The sequence below is a fragment of the Epinephelus moara genome, chromosome 3, assembly GCF_006386435.1.
Source record: "Epinephelus moara isolate mb chromosome 3, YSFRI_EMoa_1.0, whole genome shotgun sequence".
In the NCBI taxonomy this organism is placed as follows: Eukaryota; Metazoa; Chordata; class Actinopteri; order Perciformes; family Serranidae; genus Epinephelus; species Epinephelus moara.
In genome coordinates this window covers 12,446,513-12,469,575 of record NC_065508.1, presented here as the reverse complement: position 1 = coordinate 12,469,575, position 23,063 = coordinate 12,446,513, and the positions used below count along the sequence as shown (strand labels likewise).

The window sequence follows — 23,063 nt, the reverse complement described above, 5'->3', positions numbered from 1 at the left end:
AAAAAGTCATAGTATAGTATGAGGTCCAAAATACGATAAAACAAAGTCACAGTATAGTATGTCGTCCAAAATATGATAAAAAAAAAGTCATAGTATAGTATGATGTCAAAAATCTCATATATAATGGTCAAATTAATAAGCAACTGTATAGCAAGCCATTTACAATGTCATTTAAAAAGTCATAGAATAGTTTGTCACAAAAAATGTTGTAAAAAGTAAGTGTAGTAAATTACAATTGACGTTATAAAAACGTCATTTTATAGTAGGTCAATAAAAAGTCAATATAGCAGGTCATAAAATAATCAGTCATAGTATAGTATGCCATTAAAATAGTATTTCAATAATTTTATAGTATAGTATTTGTTTGTCTGTCACAGAATTTATTCTTGTAACTGTCTCCTACCAGCATGCTTACTCTTTTCTGTTTGAAGGTGCACCTGAGGTAAGCACCAGCTCAACGAGGTCATTGATTACTTCATCACAGTCAGTGGGAAACTTTAAGACTGTGAAGCTACAAAAAATAGCTGGAATGTGGAGTATAAGAATGGTGTCAACTGATCCTTACACTCTGAAGGTGATAGGTGAGACCTCCTTTACTGATTCATTGTGGTCACAAAATAAACATCAGAGCCGTCTTAGTCTCATCACTTACCTTAGAGTGAACATTCCTCATTCAGTGCCATTACATCATTTTGGATTTCAGAGAGTGTGTTTCCCCCCTTAACTTTTCATCAAAGTTACAACAATTTAAAAATCTCAAATCATCCTATACATTACTTTTTCTTTCCTGATGACTTTTTATTTGCAGGTCAGAGTCCTCTTGACTTCCTGTTTGACTTTGTGGAGGAATCAAAGGGCACATTTACAGGATATGATGCTCTTGACACACGTCCCAGAGCTGGTAAAGGACACTAAAACGTGAATATGCTGATGTAACACAACATCATCAAGTCAGACATGATTCATTTTCTTTTTCTTTAAAGGTGTCAACGGTAGCTTGTTGGTGTCTTTATCGGGGAGTGACACAGCCACAGTGACAGAAGTCGCTTTGGTGGAATCGTCGGAGTCATCGGAGATTACAGGAGTCGTGGAGCCACAGGGTAGCGGAAACTTCTTAGTTCACGTTGACAGGATACCGTCAGTGGAGTTTATGGTGCGGGTGAAGGGCCAGGACAACAACAATGGCTCCAGAGCTACAATAGTGTTCCAAAGGCAATCACCCACCAGTTTCAGAGCCTCAAATCTGACTATTACTGTGAGTACCCATCACTGTGTCAGAGAAACATCATATCAAACATGAGTTTATAAAATAATGCTTCATTCCCTGTGTATTAAGGCTGATTCACAAAGCATCTTGGATCCAGCAAAACCATTCTCTGTGCCATTTTCTGTGATGACCACCGGAAAAGGGGGAAACGTCACCATCCGAGCCAACAACAACCGACGTTTTCAGTCAACATTTCCAACCAGTTTAATGCTGGAAACTGGAATGAGTGCTAATGGTACAGTGACCATCTCTGCACCTATTACCACCCCGTCTGGTACTGATGTCACCCTGACCATTGAGGTTGATGATACTGAAGATACTAACTACATCGCACTACGTTTCTCCGTCATTAACTCGGTAATACTCCCACTGAAGAGTCACATTTGCTAATGCAATTCTTTGCTTTGCTAGAAAGTTTCCTGGAAATGTACTTACTTAATAATGGCACTAGAGTAAATGTACTTAGTTGTGTTTGGCTGCTGGAATTATCAAAATATTACAGACCCATAAAATAAAGCGTTACCTTCTGCCTCTTGTTGGTGAACTCACTGGTGTAAAACTGCTCTTACCTACTGTTTTTTTTCATCTTCGTAGGTGACTGATTTCACTCAGCCGACGTGTGAGCAGCTCAGCCTGCAGGCCAACTGCTCTGATAACTGCAGCTCAGCAACGTGGGAGCTCCTTGTCCGGGTGACCGATGGGGCTGACGGGTCGGGTGTCCACAATGTTAGCCTCAAAAAGGGAAACGGGACCATCACCACCAGCCTGGCCCCCGGCAACGAGAACATAACTCTGGTTTCCTACAATGCGTCTTGCTGTTCGCCTGAAATGGAGCTGCGGGTTGTGGATCGAGTGGGTAATGTGGGCGTGTGTTTCTACAGTTACCTGGAAAGCTCATCAGAGGCTTTCTCTGCATCCACCAAAGTCACTCAGTCACCTCTTCTTTGTCTAAGCATAGTAGTGTTGGGACTCTATGTGCTGGCAGAACTTGGCATCCAGTGATTCCATGCCAAAGTTACAAATAGTTAAAGCTGCATTAATCAATACTTTAATATATATTAACATTGAATCAATCGACCATGTGTACTGTGAAAGGGGACACCTGAAGTGGCAAACCTACAACTTAAAGCTGTTTAGCTCACTAGGTTTTACTGTGCATTTACTCCATGGTGGAGTCTCAATGCTCTTATCAACACAGTTTGCAGCACACCCATGTATTGCCTTCAGTTTGTGAGACAGGATAAATGCTAAAAATTAGAAATCCTGCCCTGAGGAAAAACTTGTTGGACTCCCTAAAAACTTGTGCTGTGTGTCTGATGCACGTTCTCCGCGGCTGGCATTGAGTCGTCTTATCACTTTTTGAATAAGATTGCAAAACTGTAATCTAAAAAGTTGTTTATTAACTCAAACTTTACCTTGACTCCAAGATTAAGGAGATCTCCCTAACTTTAAACTAAGATGACGTTTTTATTTTTTTGTGCTTACAAATTTATGAAGATAGACTTAGATTTTTTACTTCCTTGCAGATTTTCAAATGACTTGTACAATGTACATAAGTGTGAGACAACATATAGAGATTACTGGAAAACGTGAACAGTCTATTCTGTATGTCTTCATACTTGTATATCCTTCAATTTAGTTTGCTACTAAAACCAACTTCTCATTTTCACTGCTGCATCCTACAAACCACGCCCATCTGGGTGAAATACCAAGTTTTAAGGGAGTCCCAAAACTGGAGTCTTCACCTGTATGTGGATACATGCCAATTGGTCCATCACACATGAAGGGTCTGGACACCCTTCGCATGTAATAGACGGCAGGTGATTTCTCATCAAGAAATAAAATTTAAAACGTTGTAACAACAAACAGAGGCCGCAGACATTTTTAAAAAACAGTTTTTTTTATTGTCGTCATAATGTGTCTAATGTATAATCCTTTACAGAACACAAAACGCTTTGCTTTTCACATTTTGCTACAAGTTCAACAATGTTTCTCCTGTTTCCTTTAATCACTATTTACATTTTGAAAAGTTTTCAGAGTGACTTATGTGAATAAACTGGTCTGTGATCATCTGACACGGGGCGTGAGACAAATATGTGTGTTTAGAGTGTGTATCTTTTATGGTTATGTGTGTGTCTTTCACTGTGTAGTTTGGGGAGTTTGTAGATGTATTCTACCAAAACCAAACCAGTTTTTTGTGGCATTTGATTTTTGCTACTTTTTGTACGTGTGCTTTTCTGCCAGTATTGACTTTCTCCAGACATTTAATCCAACTTGCACATGTCCCTTTTAACCTACGGCGCCCTCACTCCACTTTGTACTCTTCTCATTCTTTACAAATCACTGAATAGGTGTGAATATATTAAAATATTTTTGCCATAGGTAAATTATGTTAAAACTGGAATGTGGATTATAAAGAATTGGCCACAAAACAATTACACTAGATATGGATGTAATTTCTTTAAATTTGTTGGACCATCAGTTTTACTTTACATCGTCCACATTCATATTCTTACACAATAGTACCTTTTAAAGGGGCAAGGGGCACTGATGGAGTATTTGTGGTTCCTTGTCATTACAAGGGAAACGTGTTTCTATAACAGTTATATAGATATTTATTCTGAAATTTAGACCAGTTCTTCAAAAAGTGTGTTTCATGCATGTCAGTCAGTGCCATTGGTGTACTGGGAAAGCTTATTCTCCAAGTCACAGATTCTCTTCTCCTGAGTCAAAACTGTAGCCTTCAGGTTCTGAATCTCCTCCAGCAACCTCTCAAGCAAGTCATGCTGGACGGGAGAAGAGTGGAGCGAAGGGGAAAACGGGAAACAGAGGAAGAAGAAGAAAGGAAAAAAGACAGTGACAGGAAGGGGAAAATTAAGGATAAAGAAAAAAGAGAGGAAAAACAGGTCAAGGACAGCGAACAACTAGGAGAAATAAACCAAAACAAAGAAGGGAACTTTGGGAAAAAAAGGTTGTGGGCAGGTACAAATAGGAGAGATGAACAGAAATGTTAAACAGAGACACAGACGTTCAGAAGTAACGCTACATTCAGATTATGAGCTGCAAAGCTAAAGTAAGTCTTTTTAAATTTAAAAATGTGCAAGCATCAACACATTAAATGCAGCAGTAAAGCACAACACAGCTTTGGTAGCCTGCAATGTGAACACAGATGAGTATAATACTATACTGTATATGTGATGTAGTGTAACAAACAGTGGTTCACATACAGAATATATATTATGTGAGCAGGTAATAAAACACACGCCACAACCTACCGGCAGACTGTTGGTGTCCAGAGTGGACATGCTGCGTCGAGTGGTGGGTTTGGAGTCCAGCACGTTCTTCTTTGCCACTTTGAGCTCTCGGCTCTTGGGCGGCACATAGCCCTGCCTCATGGACACCAGAATTGGATCTTCGTCGCGGCCATCCAGCCACTCTTCAGCCTCCATGGGGGGCTCGGGCCCCGCCGTGTCTGGGTACAGGTCGTCCTGGAAGAGGTCCGACTGCGAAAGAGAGTTGGCGGAGTGAAAAAATAGAGACTTTGGTGGTGGTTTTGTCTTTGTCTTGGAATACACTGTACAATGGTTGTTTAAGCAGGTTGATAAAAATCATTTATTTCCGTCTGTCTTTCTGAAGGGATGAGTGGTACAGAAAATGAGAGCAGAGCAGAGAGGAGAAGAGAACCAAAGGAAACCAAAACATAAAGGAACATAAATAAGACTTCAAGAGCACATTGTGGTAATAAGAATCATTAAAAAGTCCAATATATTACAATAATACAATATGTACAATATTTCCCTCTGAAATTTGGTGGAATTAAAGTAATGAGTAGCATAAAATGGGATTTAGTAAAACAAAACAAAACAAAACCTTTTAGAATTGCACTTGAGTACAGCACTGAGTAAATGCACTTGGTAGCTTCCCACCACTGTCAAAGTCAAATGCTTGTAGAGTGTGATCAGGCTTACTTTTCTGGGTACTGTCATCGAGATGGGCTCACACTTCTTGTCAAGGAGCTTGAATAACCTAAGAGGTCAAGATGAGACAGAGGAAAGAGACTCCATCAGTTGTGCCTTTGCTACACATGACAGTATCAGTTTACATTTGTAAGTGCAAAGCATGAGATGATCTTGAGCACTCTAAGATCAGAGGTCAGGGTTCAGTAATGATTGGAGAACGAGGGTAAGGAATCTAATAAATGGCACACCCAGAAATCTTTCATAGGGGTGACAAGACAGGGCCACTGAAAGTCTGGGGGTGGAAAAAAGCAATGCTTGAATTTCAGGAATTTTTGCTGATGCTATTTGAGAATGTAGGCTACATAAAACTATGTCAATGTGAAAGCTTAGGAATCTCATACCGATATACTTTGGTTACTTATTTTATACTTATATATTTTTATACTTTTATATTTTACTTATGTGATGTGCATAGACTAATACTGAGTTCCACAACAATAAAGTAAAGTCGGACTCCAATTATTTATAACAACAGATAGCTGTTAAGAGGACAGATGGTCGGCACTCAGTCTCATGAAACATCTGCAGGCTTCACATCCCATCAGTCTCATTTCATGAAATAATTCTGTAAGCTGTAATCTTGGGTAATGTATTCTATGATCAGTATCTTACCTGGCGATCTCACATTTGGTCACGTCCACACCTCTTTTGGGCATGAAGCCCATCCCTCTCTGGGGCTCCTTACTGCTGAAGGTGCTGAGGTAGTGGACGTATGGCGGCTCATCTGTGATCTCGAAGTAACGGATACTGCTGTCCCCCTACACATACAGAAAACACACATATAAAACATGTGACATATGAAACATGATACTGTGATTATTGAGGTACATAGTGTACATACTATAATTTACAGACTAATAAAGTGTACCTTTCCACAGAGGTAGACCATGTTTGCGTCTGCATCGTAATACGGTAACAACACTCCGTTACTTGTGTCCAGCTCCAACAGTGCAATGGGCTCCTCAAAATTTGTCTGTGGAGATTAAAAACAATGAAGAAAGCCTACAGTTTGTACTGAACGTGCATATAAAGACATGTATATTTCTGGGCCTTGTGATATGCATGGACAGTATATGAGAATTGTTACTGGGTCCCAGAGTCCGAGCTCTCTCTGGCTCATTCTGGTGAATCCTGTGGTGAAGATGTTTCCGTCTCTGGTGAAGATGGCTCTCATTGGCCGGATCCCCTCATGTGGAGCCAGACGTTCCTGTTGGTCAGTGCAGGGGCAGACATCACGACAAGAGCTATTTTTTTTTTAACCTTTTAGGTGTTTATAGGAGTTGTGCATGCGGACCTCAACATTAGTGGCCTGTACATAACCACTGAATAGTTAATCTGATGATGTACAATATTAAAGCTGTGTTTTTTATATCAAAGGCATCATTCAGCAATAATATATTAGACAGTGGTGTTATTCTATTAGAATGAATCATACTGTACGGAACGCATTTATTAGTATTTCATACACACTTACCGCAACCACCTCCCTCTTGCGGGGGTCGCAGACACGCAGACGCCTGTCCTTGCAGGTGGTGCAAAACAAGCTGCCGTTTCGGTTCCAGGCGATGCTGTAGATTAGGTCTGGGTGGTCGTCCATGGAGATGATGGGCTCCCCCGTCCCCACGTTCCAAATTATAATGAGGTTATCAGTGCCTGGGTTTAGAGCGAAAGATGAACATTTGAATGTGCTCACAGTCACCAATGTTACATAAAGTCAAAAGATTATAAGACTATCAAGGAAACAAGTAGGCCTATGGGTGTGTGTGGGTGTCCTACCCGCAGTGAGTAGTACGTTGCGTGCGGTTGGGTGCCAGGTGACGATGCCGACACGTTTGGAGTGTCCCTCCAACACCACAACGGGGTCGGAGATGGGGCGGGTCAGTGAGTGATCTGGGATCTGCCACACCTGGAGAGGAGGGATGAAGGAAAATCAAGATTCTCTGTCTGATGTTACACAACAAATGTGATGTGTCCAGGAATCGCTGTGTTGTAAAATACTGTAAATTGGTAGCCTACATGAAGTGTGAGCCATTTAACCCATTTAACCCTAGTGTTTGACCTTCTCCTTTATACCAATATGACCAGAAGATGTACGCATGCACCTTAGAGAGAAAATAAAACAGATGAAAGTTACTATAATTACATATTATAACAGAGTGCAGCATTTCCACCTGCTTACTTTACACCTCTGCTCTACAAACTCTCACACCACAGAGGACACAGAGGATAGTGGTGAAGGCCCACATCTTTCATTTTCCCATTATACTCAGCACAAATTTACTGCTCAGTAATTCTAATTGGTTCATAAATTACCAGCAGTGACTGTTACAGAGATACATTTCTGTTGCTTTATTGTCAAGGTGACGACCGATGACACCTACTGAAGTCCACAGCTGTGTGCATCTCCAGTAGGCTGCTTACTGAGGCTTTTGCTCTTAAAATGTGATCAACCCTAATTCATAATTATACAAAGAGGTGGCGTGTGGCAAAAATGCAATGGCATGAGGGTTGCAGTGGTCAGTATACCATATATGAAATCAACAGTTATTACACTGTTTACATTTGCTAAGCTACAGTTTTGAAAAGAATTAATTGGAGGAGGAATTTTTACCTTTGTTTTACTTATTTTCAAAAGGGAGACTTTAAAAAATATTAATAATTAATTAAAATGTATTAAATAATTAATCAAATAATTTAAAAAAATCAATTGAAATATGTGTTTAAAATTGTAATATAATAAAGTGTTTGTTCAACTGTAACTAATAATAATAATAATAATAATGAAAATCTCAGTTGCAGCCCTAAACTGTATGTTTAAATTTTTACTATTTAAACAGATTTTGATCTGACAATCTATTAATTTTCTAATAATTTTTAGCGAGCTAGAAATGTAGAAATACTGAGTCCAAATTCCTCCCGCACAGTCAAGCCCCCTGAGAATTCACAAAAACAATACATTTTTCTAATTATTATTATTTTATTTTTTTTACATTCATTTAATTTTTTTTTTATCTGTTCACTTATATTTTGTGTAAATTTCTTGTCTCAAGGCAGTTTCAAAGCCTTTCCACAACAGTGAGGGATACATTTCTGGTGGAGGAAGTCCCTTTATTTTTTGCCTGAATATTGGGTCTAAGAAATATCAGAATCGCCCTTTAAAATGACACCACTTGTTATAGTATTTATATATAACTGTAATCAACAAAACTTTGCTCATTAATGTCAGTACATTTTTTCAGCAGTTTGAAGTGTCACCTTTTAATTACACACAGTAGATGATTAGTTGATCACATATGCTCAAGAAGACACACACACACACACACACACACACACACACTCTAATGAGCCTTTTCAGATGACACAATGATCCGTCTCTGTGAACTGAAGAGAATGACATCACAGTTATGGCCTCTCTGCTCCGCTGCCAAGACTAGACAGCTGCAACTGTCCGTCTGTGTGCTGGACACATAAACAAAGCGCACACACACACACACACACAAAGGCAAACACACAACCCTCGAACAGCATCCCAGCAGCTGTTGCCATAGGAGAAGCAGCAATTCAATCATGTGATCCAACAAAGATTCCTGCGATGTCGTCGTGAACAAGTGTGGGCGAATCTGTCCTCGGTGACAACTGTGCTGATGCTCAGATACATGCTGAGTCAACAGACATGTTGTCATAGTATAAACAAAAAAAAATGTTATAATGGACACATGCTGACATGCTCGACACACTGCACATTTGCGCACACACACAAAGCAATGTAATGTGGAAACAAAGTTAAGCATGTAAAGCTAGACAGATTTGAGTTCTGAGTCCTAAAACACCTGATTTCAATATCCAATAATGGAGTAACTAAGAAGAAGGTACAACGTTATCGTAAAATGCAACATATTAATTATATTTTTCACATATGCAGCTTTTTATTTCCTAGATTTGCTACCATTGATAGAAGTAAAAAGAATATATCAGATATTGCAAACTGAGTATCTTTGTGTTTTGAACTGTTGATCAGACAAAAGAAGACTCTGGGAAATTGTGATGGACATTTTATCAATGAAACAGCTCATTAGTTAATCAATTAATCAAGAAAATTATTTTTAGCCGAAGCCCTAATCTAGATCGCTAAAAAGTTACCCTTGGATGTGTCACAGTTATGTGTCATTATCTGTGTCAGTGGAGCAGCTCATCACTCAGTTACGTCTCAGACACTCAACCTGATTCTCTTCTCCTGCTTCATGTCCTTACTCAGTACTGTCACGACAGTTTCTCCGATAATGTTATTTACTTCTAAACAATATGAATATGACAAAACTATATTTATAATGTTTACAATGGCAGGAAGCGTTTTTTTTTTTTTATAAAAACAGGGAATTAAAGGAGGATTCTAAATCCTAAGTCCTAGATGCTGTAAGGGGAGTTTACAGTCCATTAACTTGATATTCAGCACCATTTGTTATGAATACATAGGTAAATTGTATCTGTTTATTCATCTTGTGCTATCCAAGTCTCACAGTGACCCCTGCTGACTGAACGCAGTTATGAGCTACAGGATCACAGATCCCTGCAATGTGTACCAACCAGGTCTAGAGCTTCTATTTTCAGTCCTCAGTCCAAAACGCAGTAACAACTCACCTGAGCACTGCGGGGCTACACACCCATAAACGTGCCCAACACAGAAAATAAACCAAAAAGCCAAAAATAAACCACCACACACTTACAGTAAGTCATAATTGATGATTGAGAGGGATTGTTGTACAAGTCTATACATTGTTTTTAGAGAAAATCCTGCATTGTGTATCTTTAGATTGTCAGAACTTGTAATTAAGTTAAAGGCAAGCAGACGTGGATGTCACAACACAGTTTGCAAGGTGACATGATTATAATTTCCTGTAGGTGTGAGGTGATTAACAGCAGGTAGAGCCGAACATAATCACCATAGATTGATGGTGGTGACTCAAGCTGTTCTCTACTTCCTGTGTGTACATATCCTGCATGCTGAGCCTCTTGATGAAAGGACGCTGAATGCATATCAACACAAATCAAAGCACTTCATAAATCCCACCATGCTGAAACCCCCCGACACACACACACACACACGCTGACAAATTATAAGTGCTTTTATCCTCCGACTGACTCTGACCAACTTGTGAAGGACCAAATATGACGAGCAGACTTATGAAGACAGAGAAGAGACGGAACAGGTGGGTGGACAGTCAGACAGGTAGACACACTGATGCCTTTACTGAGTCACTTCACTCATTTAACGGGCAGGCAGACGTGACAAACCCAGCCTGCACTGACCTCTGTGGCTGTTGTCTGAGTCACCGAACAACAAACTCCTCCACATGTATTTGCAACTTCTCTCTCCCACTCAGAACTTCTTGACACACACAAACACACACACGCACTGTCATTACCATTGCAGTACAGTCCTCCGAGCAGCTGGCCAGGATGTTGTCGTCATGAGGACACCAGTCGATATCGAGGACAGGTCCAGAGTGGCCGTTCACCAGCGGGTAGTTCTTATCCACCCGACCTGACTGCATAACACAGCAACAGTGACACACACAACTAAGTTAGGACAGCGTGTTTACAAAAGTCTAAGTATTAAGTAGTAAAAGTAGTAAGTATTGATTTGGTGATTCACAAATCAAAAACTTAAACAGATGTGGGACAAACCAGGCTTAAAGTGAGGGGTTATTTGGACTTCTAAAGTTACATGTAACAGCATTTCAGTTACGTTACGTCAATGTGAAACAGCTGACTGTTAAGGCTCATGCACACCTTTAATTCCTTCTAGACAAGAGGAGAAAATATCCATTAGCGAGGGAAGGGAGAACTCCCGCACGCTGCGCTGTTGTAATAAACTTTATTGGAGATACAACGTTTCAGTCCTTAGACCTTTTAAGGGGTGAAACATTGTATCTCCAACAAAGTTTATTGGACGTAATAGGACAGTGTGCAGGAGTTCTCTCTTCTCTTGCCAATGTGAAACAGTTCCAGACTAGAAGGATTGAGCTGAATACATGGATGAAACAGAGTATCTGGTGCAGGTAATGTACTTTTTACGAGTAAGAGTATCGTCCGAGTAAAGTGGGTAAATATTCATACTTGTGATGAAGAAAAATCCTCTTTTGGGTACCTGTGTTCAATCTATTGTGATACAAAATGATGTGAAGGTCGATCAATCGGTCGATAAATAAGAAATATAGCAACTTCTGATCAGTTTATTTTTATTCAAGTCAGGTCCCACCCATTTCCAATTAAACCACACCCCCTTTTAGTTTAAACTCCACCCATTCAGAGTACTTATATGGATACTGGCAATTTAGTTGCCCATTATGACATAAAAAAGATGATAAATTTTGGTTGGAGTGAAAATCAATTGACGATACTTTAAAAAGTCTAATGACATCAGAATTTTACGTTGTGTAGATATTAACATTATGACGTTTTTCAGACAATGGGTTTTGTTCTCCATACCTTACGAGTAGAAGATAACGTTGGCATGAGATGTTTGTAAGATGTTTGATTTTGGTTACTTAAAGGGCCAGTGTGTAAAATGGGTTGAAAACAGGGGTCAAATTCTAGATTGCAGGGCTCACTCGCTCACCCCTCCCGTCGGGTAAATGACGGTGGCCTTGTAGGGACAAAAAGCCTTGCGCAGACACGAGTTTTTCAGGAGTAGGTCTATCTAGCGACGAGGTGAATATTTATTTAGAAATCTAAACCATGTTACGATATTGTAACGAATCCCTCACGAGCAGGAGACCAGAGGAGCGTTTGGGAAAAAGGCCAGTTTATTTGAGCACTCCAAAAACTCCGGTAACACTCCAGGGGGTAAAAGACTCCGTCCCAAACTCTGACTCTTCTAGCAACACACACACTTCATACACACATACTCGTTTACACTACCTAGCGGGGACCCCCTTCCCTCTCTGCTCCACCAATCTCCAGCCTGCACACTGACAGCGTAGCCTGTAAACAGAGCTCAGCTGTTTATTTAGCCTAGCAATATCTCCGGACTATAGTAGCTGCAATGGACGACTTTGAACGCAATTTTGAAGAGTTTCTTGTAGCGGACACAGATCCAGAGCCATACCTGTTTGAGCCGGAGCATACAGATGAGAGCCGGAGCACACTGAGCGGGCAAGAAGAGAGGCTGAATCCTTCGCTCCCATTTTGCTGCACAGAATGGGATTCGGTGCTACTGCTACCATCNAAACGAATTTTATTTTATAACGATTATACACTTATATAAACATATTAATGGGTAGAAGATTCAGATTCAGATTCAGATTTGACAATAAACCATGCCAAATATTACACACTGGCTCTTTAAGAAAACAACTTAAAACCTACAAAATATCAGCGTCATCTGTCGTCAGTATCAAATTGACGTTGGCATTAGACCCTGTCCTGACATTGACTTTTTGTCACCTGAAGTCACAACTTTAATTCAACCAAATGTCAGTGTCAATCTACGTTGGCAGCCAGCTGGGTGGTCGAATTGATACATATAACAGTTCACTCACTCATCTATACAAACTACATCCATTTGGTAGCTGTTTCCCAGCTTTTGATCATATCACACATCTTCCACAGTGGATGGAGTTTGTTCATTGTCATTCAGGAACTGTACATGTTTGAATTTCTTTTTCTTTTCTTTTTGGGACAATTTCCAAGACTTCTTGTCCAGGTGAATCTGTGATGAGAGTGTTTTCTCAACTATGATTTCCACAAATGTTTAAAGCAGACATAGACGAAAAGTCCTTAAAGTGCTCAAGAAAAAAATTCTACGATGCCATAAATGCTCGGCAAACTCCATCTGCTGATGAAGATCATGTGATATGATGGAAAAATTGACCTTGTGGGGACATTATTGGTCCAAACAGTAAGCTGAAATAGAGCTGTTTAAATTCTATTGAAACAACCAAGGATTGATCCTGTCAGCGGGGCAAAGATTGCTGTCTAACTCGTACTGATCCCCCACCTGTTGCCCCCAGCAGACTTCACATGGCAGGTTTGTGATTTGGGAATATGCAACATGTGAGAACAGTGTAACTTAAATTGTTAAAAAATGCATGTTGACATTGGCCCCTATTAGAGAGGCTGCAGGATCAGGAAATAATGTAAGGCCAACGCTGATAGTTAGCGCTGCCCTGGTTTTGTAAACAAGACCTGTGGTAATCAAAACCTTCAACATGTAACTAAAACCTTTCCAAAACAAACTTGCAGCATCATGGTGGACTCTCAGGAAACAGCCAAAAACATTTTTTAATATGACGCCTAATAAAATCGTGATGTCACATCCAAGCTGTTCCACGTTTCTCTGTTCCTATCGTGTGAACATGTGTATCAACTTTTCAGATATCACTCCCTCCGCACACATACAACACACACCCCAAGAGAGGTGTATTTATAGCTCAGCGACGAGGCGTTGAAAGGGGAGTTTTTCTTGTGGCTCGTTGGGGACCCAGAGAGGGGGGTGATGGAGGACGGAGAGCATGTTGGTGTGTATTAATAGCTTGTCTGTTCACCATGACTCCAGTATATAATCACATCCATTTCCCCGTGTCTCCAGAAAGCTTTGTAACTAATTATCACTGCTGACATGCTGATGAATCTCAGCAGTGATGACCTCGTTACAGCCACGAAATTTTCTAAATTATTTATCTCAAAAAGTGAGAAATTGTTCACTCTGCTCTTTATGTTCTAATAATGATACTACCATTGATCTCATGTGTGCCAAAGTTGTTTAAAAACACCAATTTTTTTTGACTACTTTTGAAAAAATTGCATAATTTAAAAAAAAAAAAAAGTCAATTAACGTCTCAGTTCTCGTAATGCTGGACTGTGATTGGCAGTTAATGTTGACAGCCTGGCTCAATCTCCTGAGTGCAGGCATCTCACAGGGCAACTAAAATTTCCCCATTTAGGTTTAGTAAATTGCTGCAGACTTGGTCGATTACACCCATAAAAATAAATTGTGTTTTTGAACATGTAACAACTAAAAATCTTATCAAACTACACCTCAGCTATTGTAGCCTTTAAATGCATAAAATGTGATAAACAATACCAATACATTATAATTAGATAGGATCACTAGAGTAGCATGTCAACATGATACTGGACTGAAGTATTATCTCCCTCCACATCAAAACATTGACACAAGCTTAGTTTTGTCTTTCTGATGCGCATCGTTTATTTTAAGGCGATGCTGTTATCATCACGAGGCTCCGTGCCACACTCAAGCATCACCTCTTTAAAAGTCTGATCTGTTGCTTTTCCTGTCGTGTTATTTCTGTTTCAGCAATCATGGCATCCTTTCCAAGGCTTCCCCGACATGACAGCTAGAAGTGAATATTAAATCTTCTGCTATTAGAATGATAACATACTTAAATAAAGCATCACAGTAAATTAATCATTGCATTGCTGATACCATGACTCAGCACTGATCAGCTTTGAAAACCAGCCTCCTGTGAACTTAAGAATTACATATATATTATAGGAGGATCAGATATCTTTCTCTTTGTATTTCAAACATCTGCGGTTACAGGATTTATTTGACCTCAGTACAGAGCTGCCTGCAGAAGTCCTTTTCTTTGAACTCCCCAGTACAGCCAGCTGATTATGTCATGCAACATTGATCCTGTCCGGGCATTACAGGATGCTCAGCTGCTGCCGGACTAAAGCTTAGTCATGGAGTCTGATGCCACATCCGGACAATACTGACAAATGAGTGTAGGTGGATGGTGTTTGGAAAAATACACTATACCATAAAATGTCATGTAATTGTTTTTCTACCTATAAGATCAGCTCACCCTCCTTACTGCCTCTTATTTATTAGGTGGATATCACACATTCATCCTTGTTAGCTCACTTTGGAACTTTAACAGACCTACAAAGACTTACAAAGATCTGGAACTGAAGTGGCCGCACTGATTTCAACATGGCACTGCCTTGTGTGACCTTAATGAACTAAGCGATAAAGTAATTTCATAAACACTGACATACTAAGGTTTACAGGCTGTCCCTTTAGGGGGAAAAAAGCAAACTATCTTCCTCTCTCCCTGTAAAGTTTTCCTTCTCTTATTCTTCATTCGTCCTTCTTGTTTCCCCTGACATTTGTACGACAAAAACAACTCCCGCTGACAGCACCGGAGATGGGCGACCCAGGAGGTTGATTAAGAGAATTTAAGTTTTCTTTCAATATACTGACAAACACATCATAAAAACACAATTTGGAAATTACTATCTGTTCGCAGCATCCACAATCAAAAACTTAAACACACAAATCTGTTTCACAGGCAGGAACAGCTTGTAGCCTGAATTTATGGAATGAGAGGATTATTTGTTTCATTCAGTCGTCCGTGGTGACCTTCAACTGTTGGCATTGGCCAGCGGTGAAACAATAAGTCCACAGACATGACTCTGTGAGGCTGTACTGAGCCACAGTGATGCTGAGCTAAATTAGCATGCTAACATTCTCACATTGGCAATGCTAACATGCTGATGTTTAGCAGGTATAATGTTTACCATGCTCACTATCCCAGGTTGGCATGTTAGCAGGCTTTCGCTAATTAGCAGTAAGTAGCAGTAAAGTAGTTCTGCAAAGATGATTTTGTGACGAAATAAATGTTTTACTGGATGATAGCACCAGAGGGAAAGTCATAGGGTCATAGTCCATAAGATTCATCCTATGGGGACCATAAAAGTCTGCATGAAACTGAATATCAATCCATCCACTATTAGCTGAGATATTTTCAATCTAGCACAATTTTATTTGCAATCGTATCCATATTCACTCTGCAACAAAATAGGTTCATATTTTTATTTTATTTTATGATGTTCTCCTCTGGTATGAGACACATTTCCTTTACTGGAGCACCAATATTCTTGTCTGTCGAGCACATGGAATAATCAAAACAAAAACTACATACAGTCCAGTCAAAGGTAAGGATTCATTTACAGTAAATACAGCGAGCACATGCACTGCCAATTGCATCATGTAAAAACCTTAACTTAAAAGGTGCAGATTTTACATTAACACTGAACTCGTAGACACTTCCTGCAGCCCAGAAATATTTCCCCCTTTGACCCCACTGACCTTAGAGAGGGGCAGGACCAGGATCGCTCCTCCTCCGCTGGATTCAACGATCACCGCCAGGAACTTTGGGTTGACAGCGCAGAAGGAGCTGTCCCAAGTCACCTTGGAGACACGGATGTCATCGTAACCCTGCTCAGCCTTGACCGTCTGGCCAAAGACGTGGCGAAACTTGCTCTGCCGCACAATGCTGCGACTCATAGCTGAGACGAGTGGAGGAAGATGAAAGGATATAAGGATGGTAGAAACCAAATATAAGTAGAAAATCAGCAGACTTTCAGCAAAAGAGTTTGATCAGATCTCAACCAAACAGGACTGATTAAAGACCACAGAAGAGCTTGTTATCACATACTGCCCTCTCTGCAGTCTGTGCCTAGTGTTTAATGCTTCCTGTCTCCCTCTGCAGTGCTTAAGCTACCACTGTCTTTGAGGCAGGCTGTTATAAATGTTGTTAAACAGTAACTCACACTTAATGTGCTGCTGTGAGCAGCTCTTTGCTGAAGGGTGAGGATAAACCTATGACTCTGTAGTGCTTTTATTTTGAAAATTTACAGGGCAGTTCACTCACCTTTGGTGTTTAATTCAAATTCAAAGTCACATAAAAGAGATACAAGATTTTATGCGATGCTAGCAAGGAGTGAATTTGTTCCTTTGCTTTCTGCTTCACTCATAATTATATTCACTGTGCAAAGAGTGTTACACTGATAAAGGCTTCAGCTGTCCAGCAGAGGTGTTTACTCGAGTCACATGACTTGGATCAGACTCGAGTCACATATTTTATGACTTTAGACTCAACTTAACAAAATCAAAAAAGATTTGCAACTCTGCCTCTGGAAAAGATGACATACATCATTAAAGGGAAACAATCACTCTTTTAAATCATTTCTTACAATATATGGAGAATGTTGATTTAAGCATTGTGATAAACGTGGCGGGCGAGTTGTAAATGTAGATGTCCTCTGCAGCTTCCTGAATGAACTCCTATTAATACTTGATTGTACTGGTATGTTTCATGTGAACTATGTCTTTGAGTTTGATACAAGGTACAAACAATGAAAGCAAACCTCTTTTATTTTATTGCGTGTAATTTATTATTTTTATTGTTGTTTGCATTTTGTAATCTTTAAAATGTCTGACATGTGAGGAAAGACTTTATTTTGTTGTTGGGCAATAATCTGTGTGCGTTCGACATTCTTCCAGATGAGAACACAGTTGCTTCCCAGTTCTTATAAGGTATTTGAAAATTAATAAAGATATTGCCGGGGAAAAAAAAGGGAGACTTGCAAATTGACTTGCACACCAATGACTCTGGACTTCACTTGGCCTTTTGACTTGAAAATACTTCCCCAAAGCCCAAAGATTTAAAAGAATGTTATTTAAAAAGTGTGCCACCAATCACATTCATTTACCTTCATTTCCTGAGTCAACTAACATGAATGCTATTCATTCGACACCTAATTCCCCACATCACCTACTTTGTTTGAACCAATTCAGCAGAAACATCACATTGCAGGAGAGAACCATGAAGAACTATTGTCGGCTTACTGAGTGCCAGTTGTAAAAAATGATACCAAACTTCATTGCATCCCGTACAGACAGAGATACAACAACTTCCTTACGTTTTGTTGTTAAAATGGCATTTCATCTGGTGAAGAGCGCATTACGACTTGTTTTAGGACTCAGAACTTAAAGTTAAGGACGTGGGACTTGACTGTCTTGACTTGGGACTTGAGTGCAAGGACTTGAGACTTGCAAAAAAAGGACTTGATCGCACCTTTGCCATCCGGCGTATCCATCAATACATTTTAAAGGCTCCAAAAACCTTTTTTTTTTTTTTTTTTTTTAATCACTTTCTCACTATAAGCAATAGGTTCAAGATGAACACACTGATTTCTGTCAAACTACTCAAGAGGTTTGTGTATTTCTTTCTTTCTTTCTTCTTTTTTTAAATTATTGTTCTTGTCACTAGTTTAAGTGGGCGGCAATCAGTTAGAAAAATGTGATTTCACATACTTCCATGCACCAATCAGGATTTAGCATCATTTCAGTCAGAATCCTACAACAGCTGGTGGGTTTTTACTGTCATTGTCAATCAGATCTGATCAAATCACACCCACACAGTCCTCATTAGCTTAAATTTTAGTGTTTAACTCTTAACAAATAATGCCTAAATATGTTTTTTCAATCTTGAATATTTTATGTGGTGAGGAAAATGTTAAATTGAAGCCAGGTTTTCAGGAGGTTTAAATAACCTTCTGCTTTCTTCTGAATAATAAACTCTGTAATATGTTTGACTGCGGCGGTCACAGGCACCCGGCCAGAGGGACGGTAATCCCCCAAAACACAGGAGATATTCTATAACAGTGCCTGCCATCAGTGCAGATATTAATAGTTGATTGTCCCACCAAAGACTATGTGACAACCAAACATCAAAGACCAACGCTAAGACACACAGAGCAGATAAAAGCACAGAGAGAACCTAATATGTGACGGATACAAGGTCAACACACAGCACAGCAGTTGCGTTCAATCACCCACATGATATAACTCCTATGTGAATGTGTAGTTTAAAACTTATCTAGCATACAGTCCCTGACTGCACTGGCTTACATAAACCACAAACCTAAATCTAGAAATAGGCCTGCATCAGTCCCTGCAGACGTCTGATAAATGCAGCAGAGTTCTCCCTCTTGTTTAGCGGAGGATCATAAACTCAAACTGTCTGCCTCTTCACGATTAAAATAAAACCACAAGGAGCAACAACTGAGGCCAAAGGCTGGTTCTTTTTTTCTGCAGATTTGTCAACTTGCGACAAGGTGAACAGAAAATAACCCAAATCCTGCTCTCATCACTGAAGATATCTGAATACCACATGAGAATATTCAACATTTATCCTCAAACTAAACCCACAGACTGTGGAATACATGACTCGACCAGACTGATGAGAGGACAGAAGCTCTCGTTTCTTTCCTGGAAGCTCTCTGTTATCAAGAGATTTACATTCCAGCCACCACTTCAGTCGGGCCAGCTGTGGGGCATTTCAGGGCGAGCAAAATATTATACATAGCCTATTTGTATATATATTATTTATTGATTCTGTGTCAGAGACTTGAAGCAATAGTATTTAAATTGTGCGCCTTTCCCCCCACATAAAGCTACTACCCTTGTTTTATCAATCTTTATTTATTTTAAGCTTTTTGTTTTTGCTGTGCATGCCTCATCATTTGATTTGAAATTGAAAATGTCTTAATTGGGGTTTGTTTCGACAGGGTTTATACATGCATCAGATACTTAAATGCAATGGTTTTTAAGACTATTTCAAGATAGATTTTTTTAAAATTCAAGACACATTTTTGGACAAATAATCTTCTCCTTACCCAAGCATTACAGGTAAGTATAAAGGTAATATGTGGTCCCATGCAGAAGCAGGTTTTATGTAGGGACATGGTCACTAGAGTGAGTTAAGTTAATCTAAATTTTGCCAACAGGTAACTGCAAGTAGAAGACAGTATTAGGCCCAATAACTAAACAATTCAAGTCTTTTAAAAGACATACAGACACCCTGTTAAGAGAAGGGGCTTTAAAAAGTCAAAAAACTAACATTAAATTAAAGATATAAGGCTCATAACACTTGATCACAACCTAAAGAGAGCTTCCACTCACACAAAACTGGTTCCTTGGCTTAAAAGCAGCAGTCTGCCTGATTGAAATGGGGTGAGATTTAATTATTCACCAATCTAAAAACTTTGGAAAACCTGTGGCACAAATATGAGTTGGAATTTATAGTAAATTAGAAGGGGAAAACCTCCGGCATGCTCCTTTAATTCTGCCTCAGGTTAATGAGATAGCCCTCCTCTGTCGCGCACGGCACGGCTCTGGAGAGTCGGCACAGAGCGAAAGAATGACACTGCCACTTTCCTAATATAGACATGACAAACTGCACTGTCCCACCCGGGCCGGCCGCTCCTCCCACCCGCCAGCCTGCTCCTAAATAGTCCCAGAATGAAGGCACTCTGTGGCGCTTTGTCGCTAATGAACCGGACCGTAAATTTAAAACACAGCCGAAACAAACACGCATAAACACGGGGACATACTGTCAGGGGCGCAGGAGGTGTGAGGGAAAGAGGGAAAGAGAGAGGAGAGAGGAGGGAGAGGGGGGAGGTTAGTTATGTACAACGTGCTCCTTAAAGTAGCCCACAGCTGCCATGCACGACTCAAGATCAGCTCCGTCGTCCACAGGGGGAGTAAAGTGCACAGTCACAATGTACCGACTGTGTCTTTTTGATTTCCAAAGGTGGGGACGCGCTCGGTCCTCTCCAGCAGTGCAGTAAAGAAGCTGACGCACCTCTCACCCCACTGCAGCACCGACACTGACACACATATTAGGGAAAGATAGTCCAGCTCACCTCAGGTTTTGGGGAGACCCCTCTTCCCTGGACAACTCTGACGGTTGGTGTTGTGTAGTCTACTCCTCCTCCTCCACCTTCTGCTGCCTTTATTCCTTTGAATGATATCCCCTGCGATCCGCTTTCCTGGAGTTGCTGAGGAGACGCACCGGACAACTGCGTGACGCTCCTCGGCAGGGAAAGAGAGAGGGGAGAGTACCGGGGCAGAGCAGGGAGAGAGGAGGGTGTGGGTGGGTGGGTGTAGGGTGGGTGCCGTCTATTTTCGAACAGGCTCTGTCAGGACGGGGAAACGTGACGCGCGCCGGGTGCAGGGGGCCAGCGCGTCCCCGGGGGTCAGTGTCATAGCTGGTGGGCTCTGATAGAAGAATTCAGACTTTAAGCACAGTGGATATAAAACAGGTGACACAGCAGACTGTCAGGTGTCATGCTAGTCATCTGTTGAATGACATCAGGTAACATACTGTTTATAATTGATTAAAAAAACATGTGTGCATATAAAGTCTTGAGCTGGGATGGCAGCTGGCAACTTTTATTCATCATGTATAGCTTGGCTGAGCTCACCTGTTCACTTACAGCAACACCCTGCACGCCTGTACTGGGAGGCTGCCCAACATGACCCCAGTCTCTCTGCCCTGGCTACTGAGCTTGGTGTGATGGTGCCATTGTCCACTTTAATTAAAATGTGAAGTTGGAAATAAAGACTTGAAATGGCTTTAATAACCACTGTATAATCTTTGTAGGTAACTTTATATATAAAACTTGCTGTACACGATTAAAAACATTTATAAAGAGTTATATAAAGTCTTATAACTGCATTATTATGGTGTTATGGTGAAAACCTCCCCTCAAGAATTTCAGATCTATTCTGGTACAAATAGTATTTCTCTCCTAAACATGAGATATAACAGACAAAACAAGAAGTTATAATAATCATAAATGAAACAGACGCACACATAAATTGTTCCAAGAACTCATCAAAAATAGTACTTTTTTTTTATGTAGACCCTCAAAAAGGCACAAATAGCATCGATCTATAACAAAATGATAAGCTTATTCTACATAAACCATAATGTAACTATAAAAAACCACTTAGTTAAACTAATAATGTACTATTTTCTTTTGCAGTTTTTGCCATATACAGATAATGATTGCTGTGTAAAAGATATGTTGATGTTGTCCAATATCAGGTCTCTGTTAAATCATGTAATGAGATGGTTTACAGTAGCTAATTAGCTGCAAAATCGCTCAAGACTGAAATGCTGAGCACATCTGCAAGTACTACGCCTAAAACTCATTGTGTGTGCTTCACAACTAGTAACGAGGATGCACTGTGGCCCATCATAACTACCATACACCATGGTTAGTGCATAAGAAGACTTGGACATTACACTTTAAACGTACCTGCTGAATGCTGAACTGGAGTCATACTGTGTTCCACTGTTGCTGTAAATCAAGTCAGAGGTTAAACTCTTCACTGGAAAGAGAGAAAATGAACATAAAATCAAAGCAATGACTTTTCTGACGTACCAGCGGTGACAGCAATAAGTTTGACTAACAAGAAAAAATAATACCAAAATAACATGCAGTACAAACCTACTGTATCAACTCTGAGTGATAAAAGTTACCAAACTGAAACAACCTAATCTTTTCCATTTTGTGGCTCTCACTGTTTATTTGGGCTTAAAAGCACACATTTGGATGATTATAAATTTACCACACACTGAATAACTTTAGATCTGGGTTTCAATATATATAACAATTTACCTACAGGCTCCTCCTGCAGCTCTCCACAATCAAGTGTATTTATGTAAACAAATTTTCTATCAAAGACTCTCCGGAAAAATAGAGTTTTCTGGCTCCAATTTTTAAAATGTATTTTTTTTGTTGCTCTGACAAGCCTTTAACATCATCAAACTGGAAACTCAAGTTGTTCAAGTGACAGAGAAAATACTTACCCCACAGACTGATAAACAATCAGAGTGCTGTGTGACGTGTTGTGAAAGCAAATATTAACCACAGGAACAGGGAAGTGTTAACACATTCACTGTGATGTGCTCCTCTGGCACTGTAGGCAGGATGGAACAGGTCCTATATATAAATGTAAGGATTATCTGCTTTTATCTATTATATATCACAGTACAATGAATTTCATCAGGTTTTGAACTCAGATAAACAAAATATTTTTAGCTATTTTTGGAAATTTTATAGATTAAACAATCTAAATTCTGTTAATAATAATGATTCAGGAAAACACTGAA

At 39.9% G+C, this 23,063-nt stretch overlaps 2 protein-coding genes across 3 annotated transcripts in view; one reads left to right on the top strand and one right to left on the bottom strand.

Annotated features, from left to right (window-relative positions):
* The window catches only part of LOC126387880 (von Willebrand factor A domain-containing protein 7-like), a 15,003-nt gene extending 11,661 nt beyond the window's left edge, over positions 1–3,342 (top strand). For both annotated transcript variants that reach the window (XM_050040624.1, XM_050040623.1), the window contains exons 12-16: positions 432–581; positions 809–901; positions 984–1,255; positions 1,337–1,624; positions 1,862–3,342. In XM_050040624.1, the coding sequence (XP_049896581.1) occupies positions 432–581; positions 809–901; positions 984–1,255; positions 1,337–1,624; positions 1,862–2,269 (1,211 nt within the window). In that variant the 3' untranslated portion in view covers positions 2,270–3,342. The remainder of the gene's footprint in view (positions 1–431; positions 582–808; positions 902–983; positions 1,256–1,336; positions 1,625–1,861) is intronic.
* A 150-nt stretch (positions 3,343–3,492) lies between these two features.
* On the bottom strand, positions 3,493–20,946 carry coro6 (coronin 6). The gene is made up of 11 exons (XM_050040626.1): positions 20,806–20,946; positions 16,403–16,602; positions 10,710–10,832; positions 7,063–7,192; positions 6,761–6,939; positions 6,374–6,493; positions 6,155–6,259; positions 5,899–6,044; positions 5,236–5,293; positions 4,543–4,770; positions 3,493–4,053 (listed from the first exon to the last, which is right to left on the bottom strand). The coding sequence occupies exons 2-11, from the start codon at positions 16,598–16,600 to the stop codon at positions 3,931–3,933; spliced, it is 1,410 nt and encodes a 469-aa protein (XP_049896583.1). The 5' UTR covers positions 16,601–16,602; positions 20,806–20,946; the 3' UTR covers positions 3,493–3,930.
* Between the last annotated feature and the right edge of the window lie 2,117 nt (positions 20,947–23,063).